The sequence below is a fragment of the Plasmopara halstedii genome, assembly GCF_900000015.1.
Source record: "Plasmopara halstedii genome assembly, contig: Scaffold_7, whole genome shotgun sequence".
Classification (NCBI taxonomy): domain Eukaryota; phylum Oomycota; class Peronosporomycetes; order Peronosporales; family Peronosporaceae; genus Plasmopara; species Plasmopara halstedii.
Genome location: NW_020186929.1, coordinates 264,387 through 285,320, shown reverse-complemented (window position 1 = coordinate 285,320; position 20,934 = coordinate 264,387). Strand labels below are relative to the sequence as shown.

The 20,934-nt window shown below is 38.8% G+C and overlaps 6 protein-coding genes across 6 annotated transcripts in view; 2 read left to right on the top strand and 4 right to left on the bottom strand.

Moving 5' to 3' along the window:
* Positions 1–4,031: 4,031 nt before the first annotated feature.
* On the top strand, positions 4,032–13,080 carry PHALS_13906 (dead deah box rna; the record flags this gene model as incomplete). Its single annotated transcript, XM_024729802.1, has 2 exons — positions 4,032–6,087; positions 6,743–13,080. The coding sequence occupies 2 exons, from the start codon at positions 4,032–4,034 to the stop codon at positions 13,078–13,080; spliced, it is 8,394 nt and encodes a 2,797-aa protein (XP_024571521.1).
* A 260-nt stretch (positions 13,081–13,340) lies between these two features.
* PHALS_13905 (uncharacterized protein) lies at positions 13,341–14,714 on the bottom strand (the record flags this gene model as incomplete). Its single annotated transcript, XM_024729691.1, has 1 exon — positions 13,341–14,714. The coding sequence occupies one exon, from the start codon at positions 14,712–14,714 to the stop codon at positions 13,341–13,343; it is 1,374 nt and encodes a 457-aa protein (XP_024571520.1).
* Positions 14,715–15,702: 988 nt separating this feature from the next.
* Positions 15,703–16,656, bottom strand: PHALS_13904 (uncharacterized protein; the record flags this gene model as incomplete). Its single annotated transcript, XM_024729580.1, has 1 exon — positions 15,703–16,656. One exon carries the CDS (start codon positions 16,654–16,656, stop codon positions 15,703–15,705), a length of 954 nt encoding a protein of 317 aa, XP_024571519.1.
* A 315-nt stretch (positions 16,657–16,971) lies between these two features.
* On the bottom strand, positions 16,972–17,702 carry PHALS_14727 (uncharacterized protein). Its single transcript, XM_036407574.1, has one exon. The coding sequence runs from the start codon at positions 17,186–17,188 to the stop codon at positions 17,009–17,011; it is 180 nt and encodes a 59-aa protein (XP_036262963.1). The 5' UTR covers positions 17,189–17,702; the 3' UTR covers positions 16,972–17,008.
* A 318-nt stretch (positions 17,703–18,020) lies between these two features.
* PHALS_13903 (choline transporter-like protein) lies at positions 18,021–20,393 on the bottom strand (the record flags this gene model as incomplete). The annotated part of the gene is made up of 3 exons (XM_024729358.1): positions 18,021–19,143; positions 19,260–19,339; positions 19,407–20,393. The coding sequence occupies 3 exons, from the start codon at positions 20,391–20,393 to the stop codon at positions 18,021–18,023; spliced, it is 2,190 nt and encodes a 729-aa protein (XP_024571517.1).
* Positions 20,394–20,546: 153 nt separating this feature from the next.
* PHALS_13902 (Uncharacterized conserved protein, contains Josephin domain) overlaps positions 20,547–20,934 on the top strand; it is a gene marked incomplete at both ends in the record, with an annotated part of 6,446 nt that continues 6,058 nt past the window's right edge. The window contains 3 exons of the mRNA XM_024729247.1: positions 20,547–20,619; positions 20,677–20,844; positions 20,902–20,906. Coding sequence (XP_024571516.1) covers positions 20,547–20,619; positions 20,677–20,844; positions 20,902–20,906 — 246 coding nt within the window. The remainder of the gene's footprint in view (positions 20,620–20,676; positions 20,845–20,901; positions 20,907–20,934) is intronic.

Below are 20,934 nucleotides of genomic sequence, written 5' to 3'. Positions count from 1 at the left end.
GATATGTTTGCAGGGAAGGAGACATTGCTACACACTGTTCTCGCAACTTGCACGAAAATTGGCGACACTACATTCTGTCCTATCTGCATTGGCGTTCAAATTGACCGCCTCGAGAATGTGTGATCTTTAACGATAACAAAGCTTTGTTTACTTAGAAAGCGCCCTCGTGATTTTAAAAGTATATATATGCACGAATGCGCGTAGGCTCCTTTTTTAAATGCCATTGTTACGATCACTACAATTCGGTCTCTAGATATGTTTATCATTCACGATAAGGATCAGAGCAATGAATATAGGGATGGAACGAAGCCGTATTGTGCACGGCAGGTATACTTATCTGTGCAATGAGATGAGTAGCCACTATTCCACCGATAATATAATTGGACAGGGATAACTTATGATTTTTCTGTGGATCTGACAGCGAAAGTATTTCCATCTGTAGTAGGGAGACCATACTAATTGCGTGATGTGCTCGTGATGAATTATGATTGCATACGAAAAGATGTTTGGTTCGAACTCAATGATTGTTTGATGTTACTACAAGGACTGGTATCGGAGTTGACCTTCGGTTTGCTGATGGAAAGAGGTTTGTGCAGCGTTTCAATATGCTAAACTCCGGCTCCCTGTTAGCGATGTGGCATAAGGGTCTTACATGACGGATTTGGCGTATATAACTCAGTCACGCAATAAGCAGCTTGAGGTGGAATTATAAATCTTGCAGAATCTGAGAAAGGAAATATAAACAAAACATTGATTAGAATTGCAGATTGCTGCTCTTATATGCACTTGGAGCTCTTACAGGCTTCACTTTGAGCGATTGCTCATTCGAAAAATACGATCGTAAGTAAATGTTTTCTCATCATGGTGATACGTTAGTAGGATAGAAGCTTCGCACGCCGACAACTGCATAGTAGCTCAAATCTAGGATATCATAAATGTGTGGCCTCAATTGCTTCGGGATGTACATTTCTTTATCAGGTCACTCATAAAACAATTACGTGAAGTACGCGAAATCTTCATAAAATCAGACTTTGTTCGATTTCAAAGTATCGAACATTCAACGAAGTAACACATGTGCATCCTAAAGAGCCAGTCAGCTCGACTAAGCACGTAAGGGCCTAAACGTTCGCGATAATCATCGATTGAACGTTGCTCGAGATTTCTGTAGCAATAGAACAGCGAAAAGTCATAGACACTCGGCCATTGCATTCAGATCTGAGAAATCCACACATGCACAGCAATCGTGCATATGTTATTCTAGAATTTATCAATGTGTTCATATGCGCCTATTCCTCTATTTGACACAGATGACAATGTAGGTGCTTGCCGAAAACTTATCACATTGCTACATTAGTCGTGATAAACGAAATGATTTGGCATATAGTGAACGTGTTAGTTCACTGATTTGATTTTTAAAAATTGGCGGATGTAGTGATCAAGACCTTAGCAGACATGTCAGCTTTATTGCGACATATGAGCTGTAGCTCGCTTCACTATCTAGTGTATTTTTAAAACTCGTTCCTTGCTCATTGAGAAGTTACGAATATATTTTGATCAGTTTCTCAGACCTTTCGATGGCGTCACAATGTACGGACATGTTATTCCTATCAGTGTGTCTATAAAGGATGCAACGCGTAAGCTTCATCGTCAAGCCTGTCTGCTTTATCAAATTGCAGATCGTCAATGAGTCACGACTTTTTCATCGACTTATCACCTCATGAATGATATGGCCAATTGCAGTTACTCCCAGGGACGGAAAGACAGGTTGGTCACTGTGATTCTCTATCACAATCTACTTGAACATGCTGATAGAATCTCCGCCTTAAACGATTGCTGCTTTTAGCTTAGTCAATACAAGGCATGGACTTTTAAAATTGACGTTCCTCAAATAAAGAGAGTCAGTTTTGTGGTGAAATTCATATGAATTGAGAAGGCGACATCCGTGCCTTGGACAGGTCCAGAAATCCAGTCACGCAACGACGGAGTTTGTCCTATTCTCATGAGCGACCTATAGCAACCAACCATTATTTGATCTCGTAATACTAAACGTATCGAGGTCAAATATCGGAATGGAAAGTATCAGAATATCTTGATGAGGTCTGCGGATATCTCATCTACCTCATGGTAAAAAACTATTACGCTCGAAAGAAATCATCAAGGTAAGTGTGATCGTCGATATGACCATTGTAGCACTACAACTCAGACATTCGGCAGCCACGTGACCCTGCGACTTTGAGTAGTTTCGGTCCCCACTAAACCTTTTACGTACAGCTCATCAGCTAGCCAGTGACAGTAACAACACGAAACCAACATAGCCATCCCAACGAAGATCGTTTGCTTGTGCTAGGCGGACATAAGCATCTTTTATGAAGAAAGTGGACGAGCAAGCTATTCGATAGGATTGGATGGAAACAGAGACAGTAATGTTTTTCTTCATATCTTGTACCTCGAAGCACGATGCTTATTCAAGTCATCCCATCACTGCGATCTTCACAAGCAATAAGTTTAACCTTCCGCTTTGTTTTCACCTACTACATTTCGAAGTTACTTTTGAATTCAAAAGAGGTACGATAATGGCTACATCGTGAGATTACAAAGAGAATCACACGACGTAAGATTCATAACAACAATTCGTGACTACGAATCGGCGCATATCAATGCTTGACATCGCCAATTATTGTCCTTATCACCTCTGGCTCTTTGTGGACCCAAACAATAGCGCAAAGCCTTCAGCTTGGTTCAGGTAAATCGGTACGTCGTCATGCAAAACTTCAACAGCCATTCACTTAAAAATGGCACTCCTCTGACGCTTCCTCAAGAAAGACGAGGTGTAACAATTTGCTTCTTTTCAAATCTTGCTACTACTTTTGATGTCTTTGATTCAATTCTATCAATCTCTCAAATCATTGAGTTCATGCCGCGAAGATAAAGTTCAGCGTGATGAAAATGATTTTCTTCGATAGCTCAAAAGCGTCTTGAAGTGCTAGATTGGTGAATATACTGCAGCATCAGCAAGATAATAATACTGAATCCCTTCCACTTAACAAAGACTTGGAATTTTTATTGATCGTCCTATCGTCTGCAAATTGGCGAAGTACAATTTGGCGGGGGACAATGTCCTTTACATTGGATCTTTTCTCAGCCACACAATTTTCATGTTCCTACTGGTGTGTGGATATGAACGATGAAGATTGGATGGAATGGAGCTCACTCCTTTAAACACCATAATGTCCATGATGTTTTAGGTAATCAATCAGATGGTTGCGTATGAGTATTTAAGAGAGCCACTCGATCGTGTCCCACATTTCTTCCATACGCCTTAGAGCCCTTGAGCGACGTTTCGATGGACCAGAAAGTCCCTTCTGATATTTAAAGCAGGTGCATGAACTGGTATCTTCCAACGCCATGTATCATGTGTAACAATATATGCAGTTCAAATATGTCTTATGTATGATAGCCACAAGCTATACAGTGCAAGTGTTTGCTGATACGGATTGAATTAGTTTCTTCTCAGCAGTTGCTCTACCAGTTGTTCGCAACTCTACCAGTTGCTAGATCGATCTTCGCACGACAGTCCCGACTCACCCTGTGTCGACGGTAGATATATATCCGTCGTGCCTCGTATCATCGTTTTATTGTCAAGTCTTAAGGTTCTCGAACTCTTGATTTCAATAGAACGAGAATGAAAAACATGTCCATGTGATTAAGTTGCTACTCTTTAGATCTTATGCGAATTCTCGCTCTCTATACACTCGACAACTTTGGATTCAATACTATTGTAAGACTACTGTACATGGATGAGAAGCAAATCATAAGAGCACAAGTTTGACCAGATGGGACACTGGAATCTGACTCGCTCCAAGGTGGAAAGGCTCAATCGCTCAGACGGTGTAATAGAAGGGAGGACTATGAGCAATTAAGACCCGCACTACCTTGACAGTCCTTGGAAGACCAAACTGACGGCGTCAGTCTCGTTCTCGAGAAGCTTTTCTTTAATACAAACGAGATACGAATAAAGACTCAAGTTCTTCATGCGACGTGTGTCGTGGCTCGTGGTCTTGACCATCTTTAACGCATCAAACTGGTTCATGACAATCTTTGCCGACTATTCCACGGTTGAAATATACTCGGACGCGAATTGTGAGTCCATTCCCTTAGTCGTGACACTTGAAGTCATGAATACAACATGTACACCAAGCGGTACATGTAACGCGATTGAGATCAATAACTCGTCGTATTATTACGCTCAACAGTGTACGACAGACCGATTTAAATACACATCACAATTATTTAGTGGAGCCAAGTACCTTATGATTGATGGATTTCAAGAAGAAGGATGTGAATCATATGTACGTTCTAATGTGTTTCTAGCCGCTGGAACGTGTCAACTTGCTTCGTATGTAGGTCAACGTAGTGAAATTGCGACGCTTTTTAGAGATGGATCAGCATATATGACTGTTTATAGTGATTCAGCATGTGCTAAGAAGACACAAGTGTTTGATCTCAATACTTCGATTATTCAAGACCATACTTGTTATAAGGGTTATAACAAGTTCTATACATCAGACCATACAGGAATTGTTGTTGAAAATACTAGTGATAGTGGTTCGAACTTGACAACACCAACAATGATGTTATCTCATGAATCAAGTATGAGCACTGGTGCACTCTTTGGAATTGTTGTCACGTGTTTGGGAGTTGTGATTGTACCGATATTGCTGATTTATTGGAGAATGCATCATTCGAAACAAAAGCGAGAAAAGAGTGCTGGGAATTCTCGAGCACAACCTCCCGACATTTCATTAGTAGTCAGTGGGAAGCATGAGAGTGATGAACGATATGCACCAGATCTTTCACCAAAGTTTGACCGAAAGAGCTCACATTCTGGACATGCCCTTCGAAATGAGCGAAAGTGTGAACCAACGCCAGTACATTGGAAAGATGAGCGCACTGCACGAGGTAATGGATTGCGTAGACTACCAAACGATAGATTTGGTAGCGATTCAATCGGACGTTTACATACGAACGAGCTTCATACAGCATCAAGACATAGCAGTCGATTACAGCGAGAAGATCTTAGCGATGGTCAAAATTACAGTGATCCGATTCCTTCTGATCATCGTCAACCTGATCATAAATGGGATGGACCATACAGTGACAAAGTAATGAATGATCGAGATCATGTTCATGGAGAATCTATCAGAAGTAATTGGATGCAGGACTTTGAGCTTAGTAGACAGTGGACTCCAAGTGAACCAGAACAAAGTACTCGAGCTAAATCTGAGCCTCTACATGCACATACACTACGTGGACCTGTGACAGCTGATAGTGTTTGTGAAGATGACGCTGTATTATCGAGTCGTATCTCACGTGATAAAGTAATTGTTGAAGATTTAATAGGTCGAGGTGGATATGGTGAAGTCTATCGAGGTACTTATGAAGGAAGAGCTGTGGCAGTGAAAATGTTATTTCCCGAAACACGAAAGAGTACACGTCATGTGACTGAATTTCTAACTGAAGTCAAGATGATGACTATCATGGATCATCCACGTGTTGTTGAGTATATTGGCGTTTCATGGAATAATTTGATGGATTTATGTGCAGTGACTGAATTTATGGCAGGAGGTGACTTACGTGCATGGTTAAGTGAGCGTGCAGACAATGCTAATCCTGTGGGTTTTGATTATACAAAGATTAAAATTGCCACGCATGTTGCTCATGCACTTGCTTACTTGCATGCATTGACTCCTTGTGTGATCCATCGTGACTTAAAATCAAAGAATATCTTACTTGATGAAAATCATAATGCGAAGTTGGCTGACTTTGGTGCATCACGAGAACGAATTGACGTGACAATGACAGCAGGAGTTGGGACATCGTTATGGATTGCACCAGAAGTGATGATGGGAGAACGATATGATGATAAAGCAGATATCTTTTCATTTGGTGTTGTTTTATCTGAATTAGACTCTCAACAAAATCCTTATGCTCATGCTAAAGAAAAGAGTTCACTTGGACGTAAAATGCCTGATACAGCGATTCTTCAATTAGTTGCAATGGGAAAGTTACGGGTTGAGTTTTCATTAGGTGCTCAAAAAGGAATGGTACAACTTGGAATGGCATGTACTGCAATTGATCCGACGGAAAGACCGTCTGCAGCTCAAGCCTTTCAAATGTTGGAAAAGATACTTGCACAAGAGGCAAAGAAAAGAGGAAACGTCGAATGAAGGAAAGAGACTTCATCACGTTATGAAAGCTTTCACGCAGTGTATAATATGACTCTTACTGGTGGTCATACCAACAACATGCTTTCTATCTCAAGAACTTGAAAGAAAAGTATTCTCGTGAAGATGTTGGAATTTACTTGGACAACCACATTGTTGACGAGTTTCGGACTTTTCAAGACATGGGATAGTTCGTTGTGGTCCAGTTACTATCTAAACTACCGTCTCTAGTTATTAGAGTCGTGATTGTATTTGTGAGATACTGAAACACGTTAAGAGCGCATACTGACTAATATATTACATTGCGCAGACTTTATGAATTTTTTTTTGATGTAATATATTATGGTAAAGTAATATACTGAAATAGGGTGTTGTAGCTGCAATATAACATATAACAAAAATAGCATAAGCAAAGTAATATATAGTAGATGATGCATAATATAGTAAAAGTTACCTTTGATATTAAATACCACGCTGAAAATAAATTTCCATGACTTTTCGTTCTCCATCTTCATCAGAACCAGCCATGACAACGTTCTTGTCGGCTCTACGCGCTGAGTTTCTCGCTTCTGTACCATCCACTTGCATCTCTAATGACAGTAAAAAAGATTCTCAACTTCTACAATCCTCATCATTCTCTCCATCCAATCGTACAGTCACTCGACATCGTACATTTCAAGATCCATTTGTATCTTCCGAGATATCCCATCGCGACATTTTAAAGATACTCCAAGTGAATGATACCACACAAGGTCAAACAATCAAGTACAAGAGTCAAAAGGAAAGTCTCAAGACATTAAAACGACAGGATGGAAGCAAAATAAACAACGTGATTGAAGTTTTATTGACACTATGTCACACTCATCTCGAAACGAATCGTTCAAACGAGGTTTTCACTTCTTTCGAATTAGCTCAATCGATTCTTCAAAGTATACAAGAAAATCGTGATCTTGAGACTCTGCAAGCTCATCTCTTTAATCTTTTAGGTGTTGAAGGCATGGAATTGATTGCGTTTGCAGTACAAAATCAAAAAGAATTGCTATCAAAACAAAAGCTTGACGAATTACAAAAGATGCTGCGACAACAAGAGAAAAAAACACAGCGACAAGCGTCTCGAGAGATTCGTAAGGAGGCAAACGAGGAAAATTGGTTGGAAGCAGCAGGTTATGATCTTGAAGTCGTGAGATTACAACGAGAAGCTGTCGATCATGAACGAAGACTGGAGTCGTCGTCTCTTATTCAGCGAGAGTTTGGAACGCTTCAAGGAGGTTATGATTCCACTGGTGCAGCTGGTCAATTAATGTCAGCAGGAGTCTTAACACTCCCATCAAGTACAAAACGAACGTATTTTAAAGGTTATGAACATGTTTTTATCCCTGCACATGCGAAAAAACCACTCGAGAAGGAAGATCCGCTTGTGGAGATTGCAAGTCTTGACGACTTTGCTCAAACAGCATTTCATGGCATTTCAACACTCAATCGATTGCAATCAAAGCTTTTTCATGCTGCATATCATTCGAATCAAAATCTACTCGTTTGTGCTCCAACAGGTGCAGGGAAGACAAATGTCGCAATGCTTACGATTTTACAAGAAGTGAAGACGCAATATATTCGTTCAAAAGATGAACGTAGTGTCTCATTCACTCAACGACTTGCTAAGATTAAAATCATTTACGTTGCACCAATGAAAGCTTTGGCACAAGAAGTCGTGACCAAGTTTAGCGAACGACTTCGAGAGTTAAAGCTACAAGTGCGTGAACTTACTGGTGATATGCAATTAACAAAACGAGAAATTGACGAAACTCATGTGATTGTAACGACACCGGAAAAATGGGATGTCATTACACGAAAATCAGGGACTCAACAATCACTTTTAAGTCAAGTGAAGGTTTTAATTATTGATGAAGTTCATTTACTTGCTGATGAACGTGGTCCTGTCATTGAAACAATTGTCGCACGTACATTACGTCGTGTAGAGAGTACACAATGTATGATTCGAATTGTGGGGCTATCAGCGACATTACCAAATTATGTTGATGTTGCAACATTTCTTCGTGTCTCGGTTCCATCTGGTGATGTTCGAATGCAAAATGCAGCGACAAACGGTGGTCAAGGTGGTTTATTCTATTTCGACGCCACATATCGTCCAGTACCTTTAGATCAAACATTTATTGGGGTGAGTACAAATGGAAATTTAAAAGATGCTGTGACGTTAAATACTACAGCTCTTACAACATCGTTTGAAAATGAAGATGAGATGATGAAAGATAAAAAGGGGACGAATACTATGAGTCGACAACGTCAAATTGAGTTGATGATGAATAAATTAACGTTAGCTCATTGTCTGAAGCAAGTCCAAGCAAAAGAACAAGTGATGGTTTTTGTTCATTCTCGAAAAGAAACTGGTCGTACAATGCGTACGTTAATTGAGTTAGCACGTGGACATGAAGAAGAGATGAAGACATTAGAAGCTTTTTTACCACCAATTGAGTTACAATTGGATCGAAATTTACATGAACGTGTGCTTAAAAGTCGCAATCAAGAAGTGAAAGAACTTTTGGGATATGGTCTTGGGATACATCATGCTGGAATGTTACGTAGTGATCGTAACTTGACGGAAGAGTTATTTGAACGGGGGTACATTCGTGTTTTATGTTGTACGGCAACTTTAGCATGGGGGGTTAACTTACCGGCCCACTCTGTCCTGATTAAAGGGACACAAGTTTATAATGCTGCAAAAGGAGGGATAACGCAATTAAGTATCCTTGATGTGATGCAGATCTTTGGTCGTGCTGGTCGTCCACAATATGATACAAGAGGGGACGCAGTCTTACTTACAACTCAAGACAATTTGGCTCATTATTTACGTTTATTAACAACGGGACTACCCATGGAATCAGCATTAATTCAAGCTCTTCCTGACCATTTAAATGCTGAAATTGTTTCAAATACAATCACAAATCTCGATGAAGCTTGTACATGGCTTAGTTATACATATCTCTACGTGCGTATGCGTAAGAATCCATTGGCGTACGGTATGAAATGGGATGATGTGCAACACGATCCAATGCTTGTGGCTCGACGTCGCCAATTAATTTTAGCTGCGGCAGAGAAACTTGCAGCATGTCGAATGATTAAAATCTCACGTGAAAAAGGACAAAAAGCAGTCAATGGTGAACCACAAGTGACGTTTACCGTCACGTCAGTAGGTCGTGTTGCAAGTCATTATTACATTCAACACACTTCAATCGAAACCTTTCATGAATTATTTGAAGCTTCAAGTGAAGAAGAGGACACTTTGAATTGGGACACAGTGTTTAGATTTTTATGTTCGAGTCATGAGTTTGAGCAACTTAAGTCACGAGAAGATGAAATGACCGAATTAGAACAGTTGCAACACCGGTATTGTCGGTATGCAATAGTAGGGGGTGGACTTGACACTTCTCCTGGGAAGACAAATATTCTATTACAGAGTCTCTTAAGTCGTGGTCGCATCTCATCGTTCACACTCATTTCGGACTCCAATTACGTTGCACAAAACGGAGCTCGTGTCGCTCGTGCATTGTTTGAGATTTGTCTGAAGAAATCTCGTGGAAATTACGCTGCAATGTTTCTCCAACTTGCGAAATGTATTGATCAAAAACTATGGTTTGATCAAACACCTTTGCTTCAATTTTCAAATGTTCCGTTTGCGATAATTCATGAACTTGAACATCAATCACTTTACGATGCAATGATAGATCCTCAAGCATGTAATTTAAGTTCTAAAGCCTTGAAATGGATTCAAAGTCTTCCATTTCTTGATATCACAAATGTTCAAACACAACCTGTTGGAAAAACAATGTTGAAAGTCACATTTGAACTCACTCCATTATTTCTAGAATGGAAAGAAGGAGTTTTTCAAGGTAAGACATTAGCATCGTGGATTTGGATTGAAGATGGATTGAATGGATATATTTATCATTCTGAGTATTATATTCTTCATCAAGCTCGTTTCTTAACATGGAAAGCACGTGCTCAATCGCTTGAATTGGAATGTTTTCTTCCTGTTTTTCTATCACAAACACAACAAGAAGTGCAATATGTGATTCGTATCTTTTCAGATCGTTTTGTTGGGATTGAATCATTCTATTACGTATCGTATACTCCAGTCCAAGAAACTCAAAGCGAGAATCAAATGTCGACATCTTTGTTACAACTTCATCCTCAACCTCTTGAATCGCTTGAGAATCATGTATATCAATCACTTTATCAAACAACATGTTCACATTTGAATCGAATTCAAACTCAAATGTTTTACAAATTCTACCATACTCAGGAGAATCTATTACTTTGTGCTCCAACGGGTAGTGGCAAGACTTTATGTGCTGAAATAGCTATGTTTCGTGTTTGGAATTCAATCCAAAGAGACACAATGGACTGTATGAAGACATCATGTCGCTCGCTTATTGTGTACCTTGCACCCATGCAAGCACTTGTACGTGAAAAAGTAATGGATTGGACAACAAAGTTTACATGTCATTCAGAATTACGAAAAAAAATAGTCGAAGTATCGAACGAAACACTTGTGAACATGGAGTTTCTATTGAATCAAGCAGATTTAGTTGTCTCGACATGTGAGAAATGGGATCAAATGACACGTAATCCATTTGTAGCACAGAAATTGATGTCTCAAATCGCGCTAGTGATTGTCGATGAAGTGCATTTACTAAATGAACCACCTTATGGTCCTGTGTTTGAGTTAATTCTCAGCCGAATCCGACGTTTTCAAACTGATCATCCTTTTCGAATCATTGCACTCTCTTCATCCCTTGCAAACGCTAACGATGTCGGTCGATGGTTGAATACTCCAACTAGTGAGTCAAATGTCAACTTTGCGTACAATTTTCATCCATCTGTACGTCCAATACCGTTGGAAATGCACGTCCAAGGCTTTCCCGAACGTCATTATGTCGCACGTATGGCTGCTATGAATAAACCAACATTCATGTTGATTCAAACTCATGCAGTTGAGAAACCTGTTTTGATCTTTGTCTCATCGAAAGCTCAGACAAAAGTCACAGCATTAGATTTAATTCAATTTTCAATGGCATGTGATGATACAAATACTGAAAAGAAAGGCTTTTTATCTCTAGATGAAGATGTGATGCATTCAATCTGTCTTTCCAATCAAATTATCGATGAAACATTAAAGCATACACTTGCATTTGGCATTGGTTTGTACCATGTTGGATTATTACAACGAGAACGTCAAATAGTTGAGAAATTGTATCGAGAAGGTGGAATTCAAATTGTGATTTCAACGTCAAATTTCGCATGGGGAATGCCACTTTCTGCTTCTTTAGTAGTTTTAAAAGGCATTGAATCGTTTGAAAATGGACGATATTGTTCCTATCCTTTAAGTGATATATTGCAAATGATTGGACGTGCTGGACGACCTAATGTTGATGAAAAAGGTATAGTTTGTGTCTTGGTAGAAGAAGGAAAGAAAAATCGAACACAACGCTTTTTGTACGAACCCATTGCAATGGAATCGTGTCTTAATGAAAAGAATGTTGTTAATGATGTGAATGCTGAGATTGTCGCAGGAGCAATTCATTCGAGAAAGGAGGTGATGGAGTATCTCACGTGGACTTATCTTTTTCAACGTGTTCTGACAAATCCAAGATATTATGGTCTTGTACAATTCAAAGAGCAGGATACAGATGATCATAAACGTCAAAAGATTGAATTGTTTTTTGATAAATTGATTACGACGATACTTGACCGACTTGTATCGTATCAATGTTTGATTCTAACACAAAATGCTACACGGTTTGAGCCAACGTTTGCTGGAAAAGTAGCTGCTTCATTGTACATTGATGTGCGTACAATTTCAAATTTATTGACAGCTTTGAAAACACAATGTACCAATGCAATGACAGAGTTCGAGACGAATACATTGCAAGTACTTTGTATTGTCTGTGAGTCTTGTGTTGAATTTGATCAAGTTCCAGTTCGTCATCATGAAATTTTAAGTAATTTACTATTGGAGTTGTGCGGGAAAGTGAAATATTCGCCATTGAAGTATTTGTATGCACGTGGTAAGAAGCAACCAAAACGACTGGTTGAGACACATGGAAGCCAAGTGAAGGCAATGGTGATACTACAAATGTATTTGATGCGTATGCGTTTCCCTTCAAGTGATTTTCGGAATGATCTTCGTATAATCCTCGACTTTCTTCCACGTTTACTGCGTGCTGTCATTCATTTATGTGCGTACATCCAATTGCCAACGTTTGTACGCACAGGTATTCGACTTGAACAAGCAGTTGTTCAAGGTCGATGGCCAGATGAAAACAATACATTAGCTCAGTTTCCACATGTATCACCAAAAGTGAAAAAGATTTTAAATGACGAATGGAAAGTCTCAACTTTACTTGATTTTCAAACATTGATAGCGGACAAGACGAAGAAAAAAACGATTGTTGAACGACTACAGAATGTACGATCACAAAGTGGATTAACGAATTCTCAAGTTCACGAACTTATACGAGAAGTGGAAAAGCTACCACAGTATCAAGTGAATCTGTCCGTTCATTCCAATGAGCTTCACGTTCTTTTAACTCAAAAGTACAAGAAAAGAAAGCAAGTTACTTGTACAACACGTTTACATTATCCAAAAGCGTATGGATTGTATGTCTTAATAACCAAGAAGACGAATGATGACGAAATGATAAGTGAACTTAAACATGTTCCATATAACGAGAAAATTCTTTTGAGATTGACAAGTTCTGCACTCGATACTGAATATCGTGTCCATGTATTGTCCGATGCAATTGCTGGATTGGAGAGTTTGCATTGTCTGAAATTGTAAGAAGATCGTTCAGTTTATTGAATGGAAACTTTGTTTCGTACGAGTGTAATTGTCAGTATATGGACAACGAATCTTTGACTTGGCAACTGAGCATGAAGATCCTTGATATGGCAAGAGATAATTAGCGATGGAGTTAAAGTTTAAAACGAGCATTTTTTATTATCTTCTTATCTTTTTCAATCTCAACATCAATGCAACATACCTATGAGCAAGCCCAGACACGTCCGTTCTTCTGTTTAGTTTGCAGTGCTTTCTTGATCTTATTTCAACAGCTTCAATAGTAAAGCAGCATCGAACGCCTCTTTCAATTGTTTGTCTAAAAAAGCAGCCGTATCCGGTTTAAAACCATATCCAACTATCGGTTTGATATTCACAACACTCGGTCGATCTTTATGAAGCAAATTCGTCATTGATTCAAATCTTTCGTGATCCGACCAATGTTGAAAGATCGAAAGTCGCAAAGCTGTCAACGATGCGAGATTGTTCTCTTTCGGAGCAATATTCAATACATTGAGATAACGAGCCACGATCAAATTTCCCACAGCATCATTGATCGCTTTCTGAACGTATCGAGCAGCATCCGATCTCCCGTAACAACGAGCCAAGGCATTAATGAGAAGTTTGTCACTGTCTTGCAATGTCCTCGTCGCAATAAAGTGTACGTAATTTTCCAAGAAAAACATTTGTGGCATTTCGAAAATTGTGACTTTAGCGTTCACAGGCGTGTCGAGTAGAAACTGTCGCAAAACTCCTGCTAGCTGCACTTCGCTAAATCCCAATAGTACAAACAAGACATCCATATTTCTGATTGCCGAGTCTTGAGTCTTTGCTATCTCAATCATCTGAGCCGTTTTGGAAAGACCAAAGCGCTTAACTAAAGCGAGAACCACTTCCCTTTCCGATTCCAAACGATATACATCATTCATTTGCAGTGCACCAAAGTTGATCAAAACCTGATACACATTCTCGTCAAACAAGAACTTAGCCGATTTTTCCAAATCGTCTAGTGGCAAGTAATGCGATTCAATGAATCGATTCACTACTCTATCCACGTTGTCACCATTCTTGAGCCAATGAAAATACAAACCACGTTCAAATCTCTTTGCATTGCTAGAAGCCACATTCGTCATCTGAGTCACTTTGTCTCCATGCTTTGGTAGTAGGTTTTGACCAACTAAACGTGATAATTCACCATCTCCATGAGACTGTTGTATCATCCGAGCTACTTGAAAGTTGGAATCTAGATTCAAGAGATGGTAACTTTCCATCTTATCAGCTAAAGTCTTCAATTCCGTACTTTCAAGGATATTCTCCCCCTCTCTGTTGCTGAGAATGTCGTCATAAACTTTTTGAGGCTGTAACTCAGTCTCATGCCATACTTGATCAAGAATGGCGTCCAAACTATTCGTAAAATGAAAGTATTGCATTCGATCTTCATCACTGACACCATGCTTTGCATTTGTACTGACGCTCGAGGACGACGGCACACTTTGTACGGACACTGTATCATTTGTAGCAGCCATCAGAGACACTGTATCATTTGTAGCAGCTATCAGAGACACTGTATCATTTGTAGCAGCCACCAGAGATAGTAGAGGTCCAAACACTGTAACTTGAAACACGAAGGTAACCATTTTCAAAGATTGACCGTTGAGTGAACGAGAGGAATCGAAATCGGAAGTGAGTGGTAGCCATGTGAGGTGGTTTACGACAATAAGTTCTAGAAAAATATCATGTACAACCGGACATTGGTAGTAGCCAACACAGAACTAGAATCAGGTTCCAAGATGCACTGACTCTTTCATTGGATCTGCGGAATTTAATCTAAAAATGGGTTTTTCAGAGGCATAAAGCTCAAGTACTGTGATAATGTGTAACACTACTATTTCTATGTATACGAATTAACAGATAATGTATACAGTTTGGTAATTCTATTGAACATGATCGCGCAGTTGCTATACAATATATAATGTGGACGAACACAATGGTACGTGCTTTACATTAGATCAGGACTACTCATCACTATAGCTACTGCTGTGCTTTAAACATGTATCATGAAAGGAGAATCTTCAGCTGACATTGTGAATCCCTGCATTAGATACTGAGTATTGCGTCTATGTATTATTTGATACAATTGTTAGATTGGAGAGGTTGCATTGCAGTAGTCAAAAGTTCAGTCTTAATCGAATGAAATCTTTGTTTCGTTTAGATTTGTACGAGTGTCAGTACGTGGATTCGACTGAGCAATATTCTTCTACATGACGATCCTTTGTATGGTTAGTACAGTCATGAGATGATTAGCGATGGAGTTCAAGTTTGAAATTATTATCTTCTTATCTTTTTTTGTCAATCTTAACATCAATGCAACATACCTGTCAGCAAGCCAAGACACGTCCGTTTTAATTGCTGTGTTTTCTTGATCTTTTTTCAACAGCTTCGGTAAGAAATCAGCCTCGAACGCCGCTTTCAATTGTTGGTCCCAAGAAGCAGCCTCATTCGGTTCAAATACAACTATCGGTTCAAAATTAACAACACTCGGTCCATCTTCACGAGGCAAATTCGTAATTGATTCAAAATTCTCGTGATCCGACCAATGATAAAAGATCGAAAATTGCAAAGCTTTCAGATCACTACCGGTTCGTAATTGGTAAGAATATTCGATTTCCTGAAAACACGAGCCAAGATCGAGTCTACCTTAGCCCTTTTGATCGCTTTCTGAACGATTCGAGCAGTATTTATTCTTCCGTAGAAATGAGCCAAGGTATCAATGAGAAGTTTGCCACTGTCTTGGGATGTTTTCGACGCAATATACCGTACGTAGTTTTTCAAGAAGAACATTTGAGGTAGATTAAACATTGTTTGCTCAAAATCCACAATCTTGTCGAGTTCAAGCAGTTGCACAGCTTTTAATACCTGAATTTCGTCATCAACCAACTGTTCAAACAAGGTTTCCATAGTTTTGATTGCTGAGTTTTGAGTCTTTGCTATCAGAATCATTTCAGCGACCTTCAAAAGACCACACCGATCATACAAAGCGCGAGCCAGAGTTTTTTCCGGATTTACCACTTTACTTTGCGATGCAAAGGTTATCAAAACCTGATACACATTCTCTTGAAACAGAAACTTGGCCGCTTTCTCCACATTGTCAAGCGGTAAGTCATGCTTCTCAATAAATCGAGCCACCAATTTGTCTAAGTTTTCGTCATTGAGTTTCCAATATTTATACAAACCAATTTCGATTCTATTTGCATTCCGTCGAGCTACATTCATCTTCTCGGTCATTTCTTCACCATTCGTTACTAGCTTTTGAGCACCAATCAAACGTGACAAATCACCCACTCCATGTGAGTTTAGCACCATTCGAGCTAATTCCAAGTCGGTATTCACCTTGTTTGTATCCATAGCGTTGGCTAGCAATGGATTAAACATTCGATCTTCATCAATGACACCATTCCCTGCCTTTGTAATAACGCCCGATGACGACGGCACACTTTGTACGGACACTGTATCATTTGTAGCAACTTCCACAGATAGTAGAGGTCCAAGCACTGTAAGTTTGAACACGAAGGTAGTCATTGTCCAAAGATTGACCGTTGAGTGGAAGAGAGGAAAAGTGATTAGCAGTGTCTAACGTTATCTTATACGATAAGTTCTGAAAATATATCATGTACAACTGGACACTAGAATCAGTTTCCAAGATGCACTGACTTTATAACTGGATCTGCGGAATTTAATCTAAAAGTGGGTTTTTCAAAGGGTGAATGTGATAATAGTAAGGTTCGAGATGACTTTAACACTACTATCTCTATCTATACTAACTGACAGACAATTTGCATTTATGAGAATACAGTGACTAGTCTTGTTGAATATGACTACTACAAATCTCGATAGAGATGCTTCACAATATATCAATGATAGGTGCTCAAGATTAACCAATTGTTTGCAGCGTACAAGGATACTCCATCACAGAAGTTGGAACCAGATGAAGAAAACATAGGAGGACGGGCTTGTCTGGGTTTGCTGATAGGTATGTTGCATTGATGTTAAGATTGACAAAAAAAGATAAGAAGATAATAAAAATATGCTTCATTTCAAACTTTAACTCCATCGCTAATCATCTCACGACTGCATTAAGCCATACAAAGGATCGTCATGTAGAAAAATATTGCTCAGTCGAATCCACGTACTGACACTCGTACAAACTCAAAACGAAACAAAGATTTCATTCGATTTCATCTGAACTTTTGACTACTGCAATGCAACCTCTCCAATCTAGCAATTGTATCAAACAATACATATAAGCAATACTCAGTATCTAATGCAGGGATTGACAATGTTCACCCACCATGTGACTGTCGCACCATTTGGCTAAAGTCTCCAACTCAATGTCGTTATAAACTTTTTGAGGCTGTAGCTCAATTAATTGCCATACTTTATCGACAATGTCGTCATAAATTTGCAGCGGATGCAACTCATCTGACAGCCGCAATGGATTCAACATTCAATCTTCGTCAATAACACCATTCCCTGCCTTTGTAATGACGCCTGATGGCAACGGCACGGACAGTGTATCATTTGTAGCAACTACCACAGATAGTAGAGGTCCAAGCACTGTAAGTTTGAATAACCTAACCAAGATTGAATGTGAGAGGAAAACAGACGTGATACTGTATTTGCTCTTGAAAGCAATGTTATCGTATAATATAAGTTGTTAACGGTTACTATCTAATAGAATAATATATATGACATTTTAGAGTGTTTATGTCTATGAAACGTTGGAGGTGAAAAGATTCAAGTGAAATTTCTATTGCAATAATCACGTAAACTTTGAAAGGAAAAGTCATTTTTTTGTAAGAAGAGTGAAATTTTGACACTAACACTGTATACTCTTTGACAAATATTTGTTATTCCTGGATTGTATGAAACTGTAGGAAGCTCGTTCAGTTTTCAATCTTAATCGAGTGAAATTTTTGTATCATTTGATCGTCAGTACATTGAATACGATTCTTGTACTTTGTAAAAGCATTTGACTGTGCAGGTCCGTCAAGAAATGCTACCAGATCTTTTGTCATATAAAAGTCTTGTGATGTCTTGTTTACATGACAGTCTTTACAGAAACAAAGTAAAATACTTTCAATGCCTGTACCATAGACATCAAAAAAGAAACAAGATGTCGTATAGCTGAGAAGACCTACAAGTAACATTGGTAAAAGTGGATTTGTCAAATTTGCAAGATCTCCCACTAAGAATCTTGGAACTTCATGTGGTGGATATCGAATTAAAAGAAACATCGAAAGCATGGAAAACGTCGTGACAAAAACTTTACCAATGAGCATAAGAAAGCGTGTAAGAATACTGACGGTAGCTATACGTGCTGCATGAGTCTGAAGTAACAAGAAGGAATCTTTCATAGCTGGTCCAAAACTTTGTCCAGTCATTGCAATCAGAATAAATGTATTCTTATTCAGAAACTTGAGACAATTTTCAAAACACCAAAGAAGGACTTGTAGACACATTCGAACGACTTTCCATACTTTGTTAATTTGTTTCAAACGATTCAGATTTTCGTCCATGTATGCACAAATGATGCGTAGAATTTGGACCCAAGTTAAGATGAGACTTCCAAATGCAATAGAACCAAAGTGATAGCGAAGTGTTCGCCATATAGAACGTAAGACTGGTCGACGACGTATTTCTTGCTTGTTTCGTGTCCAATAGTATTCACAAAAAGCACCTGCAATGGTGGTATAAGCTGCAGCTTGAATCACTTGATTAGTCCAAAGAAGACCAAAGAGATGATAAAGCATAAAATATTTTCGATTCTTCTTTTCTTGAATCTGAACTTGAGTCGTATCGTTATAATGAAGAAAAGTTCCATTAACTGGAAATGTAGATGGAATGACAAGATGATCTGATGTAGCTATGAATGTCGCTGTGACTATCCAATAGGCTACAAGAATGACAGCAAAAAACGTTGGAATGAATGGATAGAAAGTTAACATGGGCATTGATTGTAATGCTTTCGATGCTTCACGTATAATTCCAATAGCGAGTTGAATACGACTACACATGAAAAAAAGGAGTAGAAGAAGCAACAAAGTTGTTCCAGTGAATATATAACATGCAAGTGCCCAATAATATGTTTGGTCTTTTGCAGCAAGAATTCCAGCAGATGAAACATAAGTCGTTTGATGATCTTCGAACGACATTCCCATTCGATGCAATGTAGATTCAAATCTTGTACTATGAAGTACATGACCTTCGTACGCACAAAAGAGAGTAATGAGAATTTGAATGACGAGTACCAATACAATTATAAGCCATACAAAGACACTAGCCCAATAACGTAGTAAAAGAAGCCAGAAAAAACCAAGGATGAGAGCAATTAGACCACCACAGATCAAAACAGGAACAGCAGCTTTTTGCAAATCTCCAAGCCATCGAACCAAGAGAAACCATCTTCGACTGATCATTTGAGTCACGGGATCTTGAATTGTCGTTCCAATCTCTCGCTCTTCTCGCATCGTTTCCGAGCTTTTACAACTTGGTCGTACAGCTGTGATCACGTCATTGCATGATTGAGCTCCACAATTGATGAATGGATTCTTTTCATTGTCCATTCCACATGTTAATGTATTTACTGATCCATTTTGATATCTTTCGACTTCCTGATCTGTACACTTGTCAATACATCGTACATGTTGAATCACTTCAACCTTCGTGAGTGCGACACAACGGTATAAAACATTGGTTGTATTCATCTCAACTTTCCACGGTGATCCAGCAATCAAATACTCATTCTTCACAGCACTTGCTTCCTCTTCATTAATTGGATTCCCTTGTATTCTATAGTCAATGTATGCATGAACATATAGCGTTTTCTTTGAAAGAACTGGACAAGCTGAAACACATACACCAAAGAGTTTTCGAAACGTTGAAGGATGTACAAGTTGTTGAGAATCATACCCAGCAGCAACAAGTGCTTTCATATCGTCAAAAAGACGAGGATAAAGCAAATATTTGTAATTTGTCAAGTCATAAGCAGGTACATACTTCGTCTCGTCACTAGAAGCACCACATGTTCGTCCCATCCAATCTGTTCCATAAAGAAGTCGCTGAGGTTTTCCATGTCGATAGCCATTTCCAGCAATTATCAACATTCCAATCCAAAAGAAAAGAAATAAGATTAAAACCATCACATCCGTACATTTTCGTTTGTCATGTTTGAATGGATTTGTCGATTCCAAGGTCCTTTCAATTGATTTTTGATCTTCTACTGCCACTTTCTCAATCATCTCTTGATTCTCCATCATATGAACAAACGAGAATCTCAAATTCTAATGTTTGACGTCGAGAATTGAAACATTAAGATCCTTGAAAATAAAAAACCAAGTTTTCACTTTCCCACTCGTTACAAAACGTATTTCTTATTATAGAAACAAATGATAATCATTTCTATTATATATATGACCAAGATCTACCACGAACGTCAGAAGCTTTACCGCTGTGGCCTTCACGCGCTTAATAATGCGCTTCAAGGTACAGACTTTCCTTTACATTTGAATACTATTTGATACGACTAACGTGGTTAAGTAGATTCAGTATTTACGCAAAGAGAATTCGAAGACGCGTGTGAAAAGCTAGCAGAAATGACTGATTTTGACGCTACGAACGCCCTGGCATGGATTTGGAATCCTCATCGAGCTCCTTTAGGTCTTGGAAATTATGATGTTAATGTGCTTGTATTTGTATTGCAGCAAAAAGGTACAAAGACTTTGGAAATGATTGATGTTACAAGTGAGATATTTAGTGTTTCCTTAGGTTATGTACTAGATTGGCTCGATAAACGACAAG

Excerpts from the sequence above, each read along its gene's own strand:
- PHALS_14727 (XM_036407574.1), bottom strand. The coding sequence starts at position 17,188 with ATGGAGTTAAAGTTTGAAATGAAGCATATTTTTATTATCTTCTTATCT.